Raw genomic sequence first — 15,848 nt, forward strand, 5'->3', positions numbered from 1 at the left:
CTAATTCAATCTTTTCTGTCTCTTACTAATTTATTCACCCCCCATCGCTTTCGTGTTTCAACCAATATGGTTCAATTACAGCTTCAAAGCAATCATTGCTCTTTTTAGGAACTTAAACATGCATTTGAGAGTTGACCCTCACTCTCTTGGCAATGTTGTTGTTAACTCTAGTGTGTGGTGACCACTAGGTGATTTACCTTTTATCAAGAGAATGACTTACCTATATTTTTAGTATGCAACTACGACACTTTAGACTGATAGCACGATGTTGTTTATTTGAACTCACCTAACATTACATTATTAACCCGAATGCCACATATGTGTTTCTAGTTACGCATATGCAAGGCATGAGAAAAGAACTTTCATATAACGAAGATGTCACTATAATGGTATATTAAGTTAACCCCGCACTATTGTGTGTGAAATTTAAAATGCATGACAATGCTTAATTGACTAAACATACCTTCACAATACATCTCTATTTTAAGTAAATTTCTCTCTAAAATGAATCAGTTATTACATGTGGGAGCATGAGTGGCTGATATTACCATAATTATTTTGTGGTTCATTGCAATATTTGACCTTTACTCGGCCAGATATTGCTTATGCCGTCAATACAGTTTGTCAATTCATGTCCTCACCAACTGAAACTCATTTTGGGGCTGTGAAATGAATTATGCGTTACTTGCAAGGGACAATACATACTGGCATCATGTATTCTGCAGCTACAAGTCCACAGTTAAATGCATTTTCATATTCTGATTGGGCAGCCAATTTGAATACAAGGCGATCTGTTACTGGTTATGTCTTATTTTTAGGCAATAATCCCATTTCATGGCAGTCTAAAAAGCAAACTTCAGTGTCTCGCAGTTCAACAGAAGCTGAGTATAAAGCCTTAGCTCATACTGCAGCTGATATAGCTTGGGTCAGAAATATACTCAAGAATCTAGGAGTGTTTTTATGTCATCCACCAAGTCTTCACTGTGATAACATGTCTGCTATTGCCCTTAGTGCAAATCCAGTTTTTCATTCACGTATTAAACATCTTGATACCGATTTTCACTTTGTTAGGGAACGAGTACAGCAAGGTGATTTGGAGATGTTATATGTTCCCACAGAAGATCAGATTGCAAACATATTGACCAAAGGATTACATAGTCCTTCTTTTGTTAAACACTTTCACAATCTCAAACTCGGAGATCCTAGTTGAGCTTGAGGGGGGATGTTGAATGTAATGTGCCATGTCAGCATAAGTTGGAGTGCCATGTAAGCAAGGCAGTTAGAAAGATTGTTAAGAGTCGGTTATATAGTTAGAGTAGTTGCTTAGATATTAAGTGTTGAAGGAATATATATAGCAACTACAGCTATACAATTGTACTCATTCAATATCATCAATAGACAACATTTCATCTCTCTCTCTCTCTCTTATTTCTTATCACTTGTTCTTAGTTCTTGCTCTGCTTTTGTGCGTTCTTCTGCATATTGTAAGAACTGTTATCATTAATATATAGGGGCAGAGCTATAAGGTGACTGGGATGATCGTAGGCCCACCCTGACTTTTTTTCACGCAGAAAAGTTGTGTTATGCTTATGAATTTCAAGGTATTATGTAGGCTCAGGGCCTCAATCCAACCTTTTTACTCTAATTTCTTTCATCGAGTTTGATATGAGGTTGGTGGCTCCTATAGAGTTAAGGTAATATGTTGCTTATGAGCTTTGAGGACTTTGGTCTGGGGAACAGTGTAGGGAGAAAGGAAGAAAGTCATAGAGGCTTGGAGTTTAAGTTTAAGGAAGAGGATGATGAGCACAACACCTTACCGGACTCAAACAATGTTAGTCGGTTGCTCACCATACGGCAAAATAATTTTTGTAAAATCAGGAGAACGTTTCAGATTGAAACATTTGGATCCCTCCTAGATTAAAATTCTAGCTCCACCAATCTCATAAACTTACAATTATATAAATGCAACTATCATCCCAAGGACCCACCACTACATCATATGCCCTCATCCCTACCTAAACCAAGCTGGCACCACTTTGAGGGACCATATACACCACAATACAGCACTACAAGTCTACAACACTACATGCTCATCACATATAACCACACATCTCCTCCTTCTTTTCATTCCCCTTCTTTGCCCTTAAACCCACCTTCAATTCTCCTCTACATTTCACAATGCAGAAACCACCAGCCCTCACCGCCACCCTAGCCCTGTCTGCCCTCTTCCTCTTCCTCCTGTCCTCGACGTCCCAAGCGCACAACATTACGCGCATACTCGACCAGCACCCCTCCCTCTCCACCTTCAACCACTACCTCAGCCTCACCCACCTCGCCACCGAGATCAACCGCCGTCAGACCATCACTGTCCTCACCCTCGACAATGCCGCCATGTCATCCCTCATTTCCAAAGGACTCTCGGTATACACCATAAAAAATGTGCTCTCCCTCCATGTCCTTGTTGATTACTTTGGCGCAAAGAAACTTCACCAGCTCACCCATGGCACCACCTTGGCTAGCAGCATGTTCCAAGCCACTGGGGTGGCGGCCGGGACCTCTGGGTACGTGAACATAACCAACCTCAAAGGCGGTAAAGTCGGGTTCGGAGCTGAAGACAATGGTGGGACACTCAATTCCTTCTATGTGAAGTCTGTGCTGGAGATGCCATACAACATCTCTGTCTTGCAAATCAGTCAGGTATGCATATTTTAACTGAAATTTTGATATAATTATCCAAATTAACGCTATAACCCTAATGTTATGATAATTAGCAAAGGAAAACTAAAGTCAAAGAAAAGTATCAATTTTATTTTTTGTATATTGTTAATGTGTGATTTTTGTCACTCAGTACTATGGTTCGGTGGTATTTATCTTCCCTTGGAAATGAGAGGTTTCGAATTCGATACCAAATTAGGCTGCCCATTGTGTAGTTTAGCTAAACTTCACCTCCCCTAGTATAAAAATATCAATGTATTAAAAAATATATATGATTTTTATTAATTAGGATGTTATATAAGTCTTTTTTATCAATAGTTTAATTTGATGGTCTACTAAGATAATGTGTTAAGCCTCGGTTGGGTCCGCTTTTAAATTCATTGAAAATGTTTTTTTTTTTTGAAAATATGCTTTTAAAATCAATCTTAATTAATGTCTGATGGTAAAGGCTAGACTATATGATTGTTTTTCATATTTAAAAAATAATAATAATTCAACCATTTCTTGAAATTTATATTCTTATTTGATATGAAGAAATACAAAAGTTCAAAATAATACACATTTAATTTTGTCCACTGGACATGTACAGCCACTGCCCATAAATAAATATATAGAATTAGTCCAAATTATTGCCATCACTAAAAAAAGTTGAGATATACGAGTGCAAGTTGCCATGTTACTCCACCGACAAAAATCAGATTTTGAAAAAGAAAGGAAAAGAGAAAATGTGTCCCTTGAAAATTAGAATATTTCGTGTGTTTTTTTTTTTCAACTTGTAGTTCATTAATGTCTATTTGTTTCTAAACACGGTCATATATGATCGACTTAATTTTACGTGCATTGAGAAAAAGGATTGAATCAAATTGTGTAAGGGGTTAACATATTTACGAAATTGTCGATATTTTTTTATCAAAATATTTTAAAAATTAAGGATTGATATTGAAATGTGTGAAATGTAAACTTTATTTTATATCAGTGAGATATAAAAAAATTAATGAATATCGATTATATTTACCAATTCACTACAAAAATTTTGCCACAACCTACCACCTATTTCGAACTTTTGATTATTTTTTTTTTTTTGTTATTTTGAAACTTTTGTCTAATTTCGATTATATCTGAATGAGTTAATATACTTACCCATTGCAAATTTTCATAATTCCGTTGAAGACAATCGATATCCGTATCGATATATCCATCGATATTTTTATAAATTTGTATATCTATATTTTTATCTATATTGATATTTTAAACTCTTCTTTTGACTCAATTTTATAGAAGAAAAATATTAGTTAAAGTTGAGAGAAAAATTGGTTGACAATATAACATGAAACGTTCAGGCACTAACTTCTGCTGAAGCCGAGGCGCCAACTGCCGGACCAAGCCAGCTGAATCTAACGGCCATCATCTCAAAGCAAGGCTGCAAAGCCTTCGCCGACTTGCTCATCGCTGCCGGAGCCGACTCCACCTTCGAGACCAACATCGACGGCGGCTTGACGGTCTTCTGCCCGACGGACTCTGTCGTCAACGCCTTCCTCCCCAAGTATAAAAATCTAACGGCGTCCCAGAAGGTGTCGCTGCTGCTCTACCACGGTGTCCCCGTCTACCAGTCCCTCCAGGATCTCAAGTCCAACAACGGTCTCGTCAACACGCTCGCCACCGACAAGGCGAAGAAGTTCGAGTTCACGGTTCAGAATGACGGCGAGGTCGTAAGTTTGGAGACGCAGGTGGTGACGGCGAAGATCACGGGGACGGTGATTGATCAGGAGCCGTTGGTGGTTTATAAGGTGAACAAGGTTTTGCAGCCGACTGAACTGTTTAAGGAGACGGTGGCTCCCGCGCCGAAGGAGGTGGCGGCGGGGCCGGCTGATGCGCCGTCGGATGATACGCCGGCGGATCAGACGGCTGATAGTGAGAAGAATGGAGTTGCGGGATTGGACGGTGGGAGATTGGTCACGGTTATTTTGAGTTTTTGTGTTGGGGTCTTGCTTATGTGATTGGTTTGGGAAGGGTATGTTTTGTGGGAAATTGAATTTTGTTTTTTGTTTTTATTTTAATTTAATCCAGTGAATAATGAATTGTAAAGATGTATTGTGCTATACAATTATTTTGCATGTTATACCATTTAAATACAGAAAGAATATTGTTGTGAAGAGTACTTAAGGTGTATAATGATTTGCACAATGAAGAAATTCACGTATTAAAGATATTGTACTGGTATTGTGAATGCAAATTTCGTATAAGGTTAGATTGACGACCCTGTTAGCTTAATTCATGAACACCTATAAAGATATTGAAGGTATCCGCTAAATGGCCCGTTAATGCCTAAGTAAAAAAAGTAGTTTGAGAGAAAACAAATAGAGAGAATTCTGAGTAATAAGTGGCAATTACTGATTTCCATGTTCTAAGGCAGCACAAGTGCATGCGCAGTTCTGTAGTGTTTGGAGCTCCTAAAGCAGCGCGTAGTTGGTCATACATTTATTAACTCTAAAAATTTCTTAAGTGTTTGAATGTTACATCAATTTATGGCTTACTATAAAACCAACTGCGCAGGTGTTTTCTTCCTAAAAATAAGTGCTTTTGCAGTCCTAAGTGTTTGAAAGTCCTAAAGCAGCACACATTTGTTCATATATTTATTGACTCTAAAAATCTCTTAGGTGTTTAATGGTAGCTACCTGAATTGAACTCTGACTTCCACTCTGCATTTTCATTGCAGCAAACGTTACTGGTCAGTTTATTCTTCAATTCCAACAGAAGAGAAAGTGAATTTTCACGAAACCATGCTCATGTATGAAGGCCCTTGCTAGCGATCGGAACTCCGTCCCATCGCGAATTGTTTCGAAGACATGGAAAGAGAGCTAAAACAAAGGAAGTTTGAAACTAAAGAATAACTCTCCCTTCTCCCTCGTTTGCTGCTGCAGCTTCTCTCTGTTATAAGAGCTGAAAGTCCAAGTCTGGCAATTATTTGGCAGCTACAACTTGTTTGTAATTGTAGCAGGTGAAAGTTTTCCTACTTTTTTTGTTTTTTTTTTTTTCACTTCCATCACTTCTTGTCTTCACACATGGATGAAACTCTCCTTCTTTTATAATTTAGTGAAAAATTACTGCAAGTTGCTACTGCCTCTCATTGCTCTCAGCTCTTCCTCCGTTCATAGAAGCTAGAAGTCCGACTTATGCATTTTTTGGGCAGCTGCTACAGTTTCCTTAGAGCATGTCACTGTTTCGAGCACAGAATGATACAGTGAATAAATTATCATCAAATTTGTATATGTTACACTAGACACAATTTGGAGAGAATTTCATGAAGTCGTTTTAAGTTGATCACTTTAAGTTGACTTTTTGAGGCCTACAATCTAACTGAAGACCATGCGAATCTGAACATCTATCGGTGTGGGATGAACTGGGAATTCTACAGAGATTACATTGGCACCAATTTTGGATATGTTTGAGTAAAAACAGTTTAAAACCACTTTCATGAAGAAACTCGTTGCTTAGGTAATGAAGAAAATTTACACATACTCATGAGTCTCGAGATTATTTCAAAACAAAAACAAAACCAAAAAGCCAAAAATAAAAATTACATTACCAAAGAAAAGAAGAAAAACGAAATACAACCTAAATACCCAAACTCCATTTTTTACATGACATCAACACCATTACTCATACATCCCATGTCTATTCCCCAATCATTTACCATTTTCCAAATAAGGAGTGAAGAAATGAATATCACCAAGTCGATCATTAGTTGGTGAATTCCCACCATACACCAAAAGGCCTTCTTTCCCCTCCCACTCCCCACGGGCGAACGCACACCAACCGCGAGGCCCGGGATGATGGTCCGAGCCCAAGCCATCATCCCACCTCTTCCACAGCAATGTTTCAGTGTCCAATGCATAAACCTCAGCAGCAAATTTCCCAGCACCCAAGTGGCCCAAGTCACTTGGGTCCACTTCACCGCCGTATATGATTATGTATTTACCAATTGTTACTGTAGAAAATACGCTCCGAGCCGTTGGTTTCTCGCCACTTGTCTCAACTTGGGCCCACTTACCCTGGGCTGGATCAAAGATGTGTACATCATCCACTTCCTCTCCAGCAAAGCCATACACAACCCATATTTTCCCTTGGACCTCTAGCAGGCCCGGCCCACCCCTCCCCTTCAAACTGTCACCCGGATTTGGGTATTGCATCCACTTTTGATCAACGACATTGTAGGCCCATAGATCATTGAGGCGACCGGCGACACCACATCCACCAAATATGTATACATGGCGGTCATCGGAGGTGACTGAGTGGTAACTCCGGTGAGGGGGCCCAGTGTCCCCACTTGAAATTAGAGTCCACTTGTTTGTGGATGTGTCAAAGGAATAGAGCTCATTGAGTTCATTGTGTTCATAATCCCTACCTCCAAATACATAAATAGTTTCTCCAACAGCTACCAGTGTCACACCAACACGTGGAGGTGGGACATCCCCGGTTCCTTCTATCACAGACCACGTCAGCTCCTTGATGTCGAACACGTGGAGCTTGTTGTCGACCGGGACACGTGGCGTGAATTCGCCCCCGAAAACATAGGCCTTCTGTCCTACTAGGGTAATGGCATGTGAGCTTCTTGCTCCAGGACCAGTCCCCTTTTGATCAAGCTGACACAATGATACAGATTTACAAATGGACACAAGTAAGATAACTTTGTAATGAATACCACCATTTGTTTCATATTTTTAAACTATATTTTTCATATGATTTTATGAAGGAAAAAATTGGACAAATGCAGAAGAAACCTTCAGTGGCTTTATAATGGATCTAACCAAGTAAATGGAAACAAACAAATAAGGGCAGTGACATTCACACACCCCTTTCTACCTTCCACACACTTTTGTTAATTTTTATATTTCGATATTCTTCAATTCATTCGATCCGAAAGCAAGAAATCGGGAGAGATATGGGAGAGGTAAAAATGAGTGTGTAGATAGCAATATCCACAAATAATATGTTAACATTGTGGGGAAATGGAAGTCATGCTAGCATCAGAGTCACATGTTGCAACAAACAATATACCAATTGAGATCACACCACATGTTATAATCTGACGATGTAGAAGAGATTCTACCGTACGTAATGGATGAGATATTCACATGGGGGTTCAAAATTTCTTATGTTGTGAGTCTAAACATGTAAAGATTCTACCTTAAACGCTCTTCGGGTCACCTCAAGTGGGTGTTTGCAGGATGATGAGTTAGGATTAAGATGAAGAGTTTGATTTTCTTCCAACGTAACCAAAAACAGAGTATATCTACCAGAAAAAGCAACAAACTTCTAACTCAATCTCTTAAATCAGATTATAGTTGTAACCTCTACAACAAATCATGGAGATTTTCTCGTGTTTTCATTGACTTTAAGGAAGATGGGCAAAAACAAGATAAGCTGAACATGTAACCAAACAACCTAAACCCTAAACCCTAACAAACTTACAAAGGAGAAGAGAGAAATAAAATTAAAAAAAAAGATATATATGCACCACACAGAGATTGGATAAGCATTTGATGATAAAATATAGTACCACTGTAATTAGGGTTTCATTTCATCAAATTTTGAGAGATTAATCTTTGAAATTAAGCTGGGGATCTAAATAAAACACACGTTGAAAGGAAATTAGTGAAAGGGAACGGACCTTGATCCATTTGCCTTGAACCAGAGACATTGCTGGAGAAGTCTCACTCGCTCTTGAAACTCTGTTTTGGTGGCTTTCTCAAATGCCTTGATATCTGTTGGAACAGACTCTACCTTGTACATATATATATACACATATACATACACACATGTATTCGTATCATATGTATATCGTGACAAATTCTCGGTGACAAATTCTCGTCGTTTTCAATGTCTTAGTGCTCTAGTTCGGTTAAGTTGCATTTCTTGCCCTCGTATTTTGATTCAATTTCCAATTTGGTTAATATTACTTTAATATTCACGGTTTTAGCTCCGTAGTTTGGTGCAGTTTACAATCTAGTCCAAATATTAAATTATGCTGAATTTGAACGTTAGATTCAAAGCTTTAAATAATATACAACTACCACACGTGAGGGCATTTTGTTCTCCCCACATTTGCAATCGACTCAAGCCTTTAATCATATCGTTCTGTTTTTTTCTTAACAATTTTAGACTTGTAGGACTTAATTGCTAACTAAACAAAACAACGGGATTCAAATTTCGAAAACTAAAGGGATGGGGATCAAATTGGAAAATGGCTCCAGTTAGAGGACTAAAAATGCGACTTGACCTTGAGACTAAAGGCATGGAATGTACCTTCTCATATTATATTTTATAAGGTAGTGGATTTGGATGAAAGATCTGTTTTGTTTTTTTTTTTTTGTTGGAAAAGAATCATTTAATCAAACTGCCTCGTATATTTAAATATTTTGTGAAATCAAATCTAACCTCCCCTGGTAGAACTCGTTATTTTCTTTTAACTTTTCTGGGGCAGTTTTATTTTTTATTTTTATGACATCAATGTATTTTAGAACCATTGGAGGTAGAAGTTTAAGGTTGTATTTTTCAAATAAGAATGAATATTAAAATAAAAAAAAGAGAGTAATGTAATGTCTACTTGTTGCACTATATGACATGCTATTTAATTTATGTTATCAAATTTTGATTTGGAGAGATTTTTCATTGTGCCTAGAACACAAGCATATGCATTATATGTCAATACATGAGTAGGGGACACTTGAAAAGAAAAAAAAAAGTAACGTTAGAGAGACTAAATTTTTCAAACTAAATGATGTATTTCTAATAACAAAAAAGCACGTTAATTAACACTAATAATCAAATATCAATTTTCATGTCATTCAGTTTACAAAATTTAGTCTACAAATTTAGTTTCACTAGCAATACTCGAAAAAGAAAAAAACCTTTCTCCACTTGTACATAATATCATATGGCGTACTGTCCCGTAATCCAAGCATATAGAAAAATATCTCCAAACTTTGGAGTACGCACATCTGGTAGGTCATAAGAGGAGAGGTGTTAGTGATTGGCCTACAGGCAAAAGCATGGTGTCCCAATTATCTCACAAGAAGTGCTTAACCAAGTGATGAACCTGTTTGCAACTGCATTTAACCGTAGTTAAAAACACTTTATAAACCAATACTCATTAACCAAATTATAAGTTATAAGAGTATCTCCAATGGGAGTCTCATCACTATCCTTGAGGACTCATTTAGGAGCTTTAGAGGAGTATTCGAGTCCCTAAAAGAATATTATCTACAATGAAAATTCCTTACAGTATAATCCCTAAATATAGGGACTAAAATATTAAATTATTATTATTCATTTCATTGAAATATTGTAACCATTGATAAAAATAAAAAGCTATCTCTACCATTGATTTTTCAAGAATTATAAAATATAAAAAAAATAAATGAGAAGTTGCTCCACTTGGGTGGGTTCAAAAAACAAGGGAAAAAAACATAAAGAGCATCACTCTCATTCAAAATAAATATGAAGTCCACTATTTGAGTCCCTATATATAGTCCTCATATTTTAGAAGTCTTTTAAAGTATTCGGCAAGTCCCTATGTATTGAGATACTTTGAAAACTTCAATTACAGCCCATTGGAAGTCATTTGTCCCTATGTTTAGAGACTATACGGTTGTAGGGACTTCATTTAGGGTCTTCATTGGAGATGCTCTAAAAGCACTTGGAGAAACACCTAGATCTCCACTTTAGGTTTGTATTAAATTTTTGGCTTAAATATCAAAATGGTCCTTGTGTTTAACCATTTAGTCAATATAATTCCCGTGTTCTAAATTTAGCCGATTTTAGTGTTAAAAATCCATTTCAAAACATTAAAACTTTAGTTATTTAAAGAAATAGACTCCAATTAAAAAATGATAACATTTTTGCAATAAAATAAATAAAAGTTCAACATATGAAACTATCCAAAAAGCATCATACCCAAGAGGGGTACAGGGGAAGGGAAATCAGGGAAGTGGTGCAGATTGATGCTATGAAGGTGGCACGGATGGGGGAGGGTCATCGCATTTTCATCTCAATCTGTTTCCCGCCCTATCGAGTGGATATCAACTGCTTTAGCATACGAGTCAGGCGCATTCAGTCCTGCTCTCATAGGGAACCGTTGGGTGAAGATTTACGAGAGGGAGAGTGAGTGGTTGCTAGGATAATTCACAGTGATTGGGGTGTTGCCTTGGGTGTGTTCGATGGTGATGGTGGTGTTGCTAGAAAGGACTACTTTGATGATAAGCACTTTTCCTTCCTACAGAAGCGCTTTTTCTAAAATCTGTTTTATTTAAGGGCTGGTTTGGTATTACCGTATTTTGAAAAAAAACTGCTTCTGCTGTGCTGTGAGAATAAGCTCATTTTTTCTATTCATGTTTTCAGTTTTTTTTCACCCAAAATTGTGAAAATAAGATGTTTTTAAGTGTTTACCAAACACATTTTAAAGCTTAGTTTTTTTTTTATATCCACTTTTTATAAAAGCACCTTAATACCAAACCAGTACTTAGAAGCACGTCGGATCAGTAATGTAAGTTGTAAACTTGCAAATGGATCTCTATTATTCGTCAAAGGCAAGATACAACAAAAACAACTTGTGTATTTTATATTGAAGCAAATAGCAAATGCAACATACAGTGTTGAGAACTCAAATCAATTAGCAAGTTCTTGAACTACAGTCCCAAGAGTAATACAGCTTGCAGTAAAAAAAAATGAACGAATATATCCTATCTGTGACTTAGAACACAAGTTATTTAGCATATCATTACATAACGCAAGGTAAATGACATCAATCTATACAGGAACCAATATTCAGATGGCTAGGAATCCACAGTAACTGCTGTTACAACTATATATGTTATTGGAGTATAGGTCGAGGTTTCTACTGCGGATCACCGGTAGCCTGTGTGTTTTCCATATCCCGGTTGTTATAGTACAAGTAGCTTCTTTTTCCAGAGGATGTAGTTGTACTCAGCGCAGTAAAACCGGCATAGTCCTTGTCTGAGTTTGCCAAGCATATTTCTGCTACGTAGTCAAAGAGTTTGTTTTTCTTAACAAAGGGTTGAGCTACATAGTCCCCAACTGGCATCCACTGAAAACAATCCCCAGAAAGTAACACATTAGAATAGCTTCGAATCATGTTAATGATACCTTGAAACACTTGGAAGATATGATCACATTTCCAACGAATAGTTTAAAGAAGATTAACGATTATACTCAATGATAGATTTTTTGTGCTCCAGGAAATTACCTGGGCTGCCTCAATCTCCGAGTTCTGCTTTTGGATGTCGAAGGATTTTGGGGTCAGCATGCAAACAAAGAACAAATCTGACTTTCGAAAGAATGACTTGTGGCTTTGCCTGTAGAGAGATGGAGAGGGTATAAAGAGGGATTTCTATAGAATTATATGCATAATAGTAACCTGATGCATGGCTTGTATAAATTCATACAACACTTGTTTAATTGGAAGGCAAGTTTCTTACCTAAATGCTAAAACCTCCACGAACTCTGTATCAATCTGTAAAATAAAAACAGACGGTGTTTGATTTACATTAAGTTTGATAGCTTATGTATGATCGATACTATGTTCAATCAGTTATATACTTACTCCTGTCTCTTCTTTGACCTCTCTAACTGCAGCTTTACAAATATCCTCACCCTGTCGATGGATAAATTTTTTAATCCATGAGGATAACGTAATTGTAAATTATTAAGAATTTGCTATATAGTTGTGCTGGTGTTTTTACTCACCTCATTAACAGCCCCAGTTGGCAACTTCCACACACCTGTATTTCTGAATCTGCCACTGATCTCCTGAACCACAAGTATCTACCCAAGCGAACAATTTTAGTAGGCAAAGATAGAATGCGGCAATGCAAACATAATGTCGTTGGAAGAGGTTTCAACAGTAAGAAACTTACAGAATTACTTAGAATGATGTCAACGTGAACTATAAGTGCTTTATCAGAAACATGACAGCCAATCCTATTTTCTGATTTAGAACTTCTAAATTGTCTATGCAAATACGAAAGGAATATGCATAGCTTGCATGTATATTAAAAGAAATTTTCCTTTTAAGTTTTAGATTACGATGGATATCAGTACTCTCTCTCTCTGTGGTTATCTGATCTAAAACCTAACAACCACCGCAGGAAAGTATATAAAAGGACCAAGTTACTGTTTGATAATCTCTTTTAAATAGCAGGTTTCAGATCGAGTGAACAATGTTAGAAACTGTTCACTATTTTCTCGTTAAACCGAAGATGAAAGGAAAATGTTAAAAGTTTGAACTTTAATTTTTACATGTCATATATTGTTAAGAACACTAGGGAAACTAGATTCATGTGAGAAGGAATACCTCTCTCTTACTGTTCATGACAAAAGCGCCAATGCCTACTCGGTGCGAAGCATTTGCAGGAAGGGTATCCTCAGTTTCGGGAAGCCAACGTACAAGCATTAAATAATCCGATTCAGCATGGTGGTACCTAAATCCTTCCTGCACAAGTAACAAAAGAAGCCTGAGTGTCGTGGCGCCAGATACCAGGAACAAAACAGCTATACTTTTGCAGCCTGAGAGGTGCCGAATTGCGCGATTATACTAATACCTTTTGTCATTTAAAAGAGTAAAGGATAGTTGATCAAGACAATAAGACTACTTGACAAATAATATTCAGAACAGCTTCAAATAATTGATCAAAAATTCAATCTTTGAGGTGTTTCAGAAGAGATAGGCCAGTAGAATCTCTTGTACCTTAACTGCGGCATCAACAAGATTTGACCGTGCGATAGGCAATTTGATCCAAACGCCCCTCTTCCCCTACAAAATACAATGAAGTAAACAACCTTCAAATCATCAGCATCAAGTGAACACGAGACATATAGTGAGATCGAATAAAATAAAAGTAACAATTACAAACCTTATGCCTCCAATGCGATATGGAAGCTTGAAGCAAAGAAGCAAAAACCACAGAATCCATAGGTTCGGTCATGTCAACAACAACTCCTCCATGTAAATCCTCAGTTGCAGTGAGTAACTCAACCTGTTCGACTTCATTTTCAGGCACGGCTAGTTTTGCAACGGAGGATGAATTCGTTGAAACCGACACGGCTTGAATCAAGTGAGGAACCTTATCTTTTGAATATGAAGAAATAAGTGAAAGTCACACATCAACATTTACTTCAACCATCCACCACAAATTCTTCAGAAATAAAACTCATACTTTTCAATTGTTAGAAGACAGAAGGGATGACAAAAAGAAATTGTTAGAAGACAGAAAGGATGACAAAAAGAAGTAGTTGCACCAATAAATGACATTTCCATCGAATGCAATTTTTTTTTCTTAAAACAGCACTTCAACATTGCTATCATTGAAAGTAACTATGAGGAGAATTTATTAATAAAAAAGAAAAATACAATATATCAAGAGAGACGTAGCACCATTTGAGGAAGAAAAAAAATGCGATAGACCATCAGAATAATGAAGTCTCACAAGACACCCTTTTAAAACAAGGCAGAGCTTCGTTTCTACCACACCACCATTGCACCATGCCAACATGGATTCACGAGGCATTTAGTAACAAACAACTCTTAGTTCAGAAATCCAAACTTTTGTCCTATTTAGAGTTTAGCCTCGAATTATTTTCCTTTTTGTATATTTAATCCCTAAAGGTAGCTTAGCACTTCAAGTTGACTTTTATATATTTTATTTCTCTCATTTATTTATATCTTTTATTTTTGAAAGAAGTACAAGATGAGGTTCAAGATGAAGTTTTTTTTAGTGTTAATAACAACTCTTTAATGTTAATAATTACTTCTAATTCCCAGTCCACATAAAAAGCTCTTCATCATTGAGTCATATTATTCAGTAAGATATGGTTTGACCCTTTCTCATTCTTTTTGTTTGAATCTTGTTAAAGCAAGCCGGTAAGTTGATTTTTAAACAGAAAAACTAATGAAAATGACTTGAAAACTTTGAGTTTTAAAGATAATAATAAAATAAAGAGTAAAGTGAATAGTACCAGGATTGACTTTTTAATGTAAATATGTAATTTTTTGTTAAAGTGAACAGTACCGGATACTTTTCGTTAAAGTTCACTTTTTAAACAATATTTTTCCACTCACATAGTTTAGATTAGAAAAAATCACTCGAATAAAAAGAATATGAAATAAAATTGAAACCTACCTTTGTGATTGCCAAGCAAGGATAACGAGGAAGGTGAAAGAGTTCCAAAGCAAGGCCTCTTTGTTAATGAATGATGAAGGGCTGCAACAGAAGCACCATTGTTTGCAGAAGAAAGATATGGCATAAGCTTGGTGGTGGCTCTGAACCTCTGCATCAACATATTGTTATTTGTGTGTGATTCTGTACGTAATTAAGAATCTAAACGCCTGTTAATTAAGAATTTAAACGCGTGTTAGCAAGAGAAAGTTGATTGTTCTGTTGTCACTTCGTAAGGGAAGCGAAGCGTTTTATACTTTATGCTTTGGCTGCTCGAAAGACATGGTGAATTTTCCTTGGTGGCTGCTGCTGCAGCTTCTTTTGGGTTTGCGACTTTGAACGAGTAAAGTCTTTGCTCTTTTGGCACGGTATTTGGTAAATCTTTGTCAATTTCCAAGAGACAAATATGATAGTTCAGATTAGAAGACACATGGCAAAGTGCCTGCATCTGCTCGGTGTTTTCTTGGCACTTGGTGTGTTCACATGCAGAGAGCCTGCATCTACTCAGTGTTCTTGAAACTTGTGTAATTAATGATATCCCATAGTTGTCTTCAATGTAACATAAACTAATTAGCCAAAAAAAGGATATTCTACGTTAATATATATAGACCTACTGGGTTAAAAATGATATGTTACTAATAGAAAATAAGCACATTAATCAATATTTAAGTAATAATTCAATCATCAACAATTATATCATTTGATTTATACAATTTAATTTAAAAATTTAGTATTCTTAACATTACTCTCGTATAAATATTTGCATTCTCTAGAAAAATTAGAGTACTTATATGGATATTATCTGGTAATTTGGTGTTGAAAACTTCAATGTAAATTGATCGTTGCATCTAACAACAAGGAAACATGAGAACAGGCAAATAGTATGATTGATCAAAATAC

The 15,848-nt window shown here is 36.6% G+C and overlaps 3 protein-coding genes across 3 annotated transcripts; 1 reads left to right on the forward strand and 2 right to left on the reverse strand.

Annotated features, from left to right (window-relative positions):
• Positions 1-2,082: 2,082 nt before the first annotated feature.
• LOC126612601 (fasciclin-like arabinogalactan protein 2) lies at positions 2,083-4,924 on the forward strand. The gene is made up of 2 exons (XM_050281060.1): positions 2,083-2,697; positions 4,056-4,924. Exons 1-2 carry the CDS (start codon positions 2,179-2,181, stop codon positions 4,710-4,712), a joined length of 1,176 nt encoding a protein of 391 aa, XP_050137017.1. The 5' UTR covers positions 2,083-2,178; the 3' UTR covers positions 4,713-4,924.
• Positions 4,925-6,185: 1,261 nt separating this feature from the next.
• LOC126612469 (nitrile-specifier protein 5) lies at positions 6,186-8,532 on the reverse strand. The gene is made up of 2 exons (XM_050280891.1): positions 8,387-8,532; positions 6,186-7,358 (listed from the first exon to the last, which is right to left on the reverse strand). The coding sequence occupies exons 1-2, from the start codon at positions 8,414-8,416 to the stop codon at positions 6,402-6,404; spliced, it is 987 nt and encodes a 328-aa protein (XP_050136848.1). The 5' UTR covers positions 8,417-8,532; the 3' UTR covers positions 6,186-6,401.
• Positions 8,533-11,309: 2,777 nt separating this feature from the next.
• LOC126609929 (nudix hydrolase 2-like) lies at positions 11,310-15,181 on the reverse strand. Its single transcript, XM_050277864.1, has 9 exons — positions 14,913-15,181; positions 13,647-13,861; positions 13,481-13,546; positions 13,088-13,225; positions 12,481-12,558; positions 12,338-12,388; positions 12,213-12,247; positions 11,981-12,089; positions 11,310-11,821 (listed from the first exon to the last, which is right to left on the reverse strand). The coding sequence occupies exons 1-9, from the start codon at positions 15,070-15,072 to the stop codon at positions 11,612-11,614; spliced, it is 1,062 nt and encodes a 353-aa protein (XP_050133821.1). The 5' UTR covers positions 15,073-15,181; the 3' UTR covers positions 11,310-11,611.
• Positions 15,182-15,848: the final 667 nt, after the last annotated feature.

Source organism: Malus sylvestris, chromosome 17, assembly GCF_916048215.2.
Source record: "Malus sylvestris chromosome 17, drMalSylv7.2, whole genome shotgun sequence".
In the NCBI taxonomy this organism is placed as follows: domain Eukaryota; kingdom Viridiplantae; phylum Streptophyta; class Magnoliopsida; order Rosales; family Rosaceae; genus Malus; species Malus sylvestris.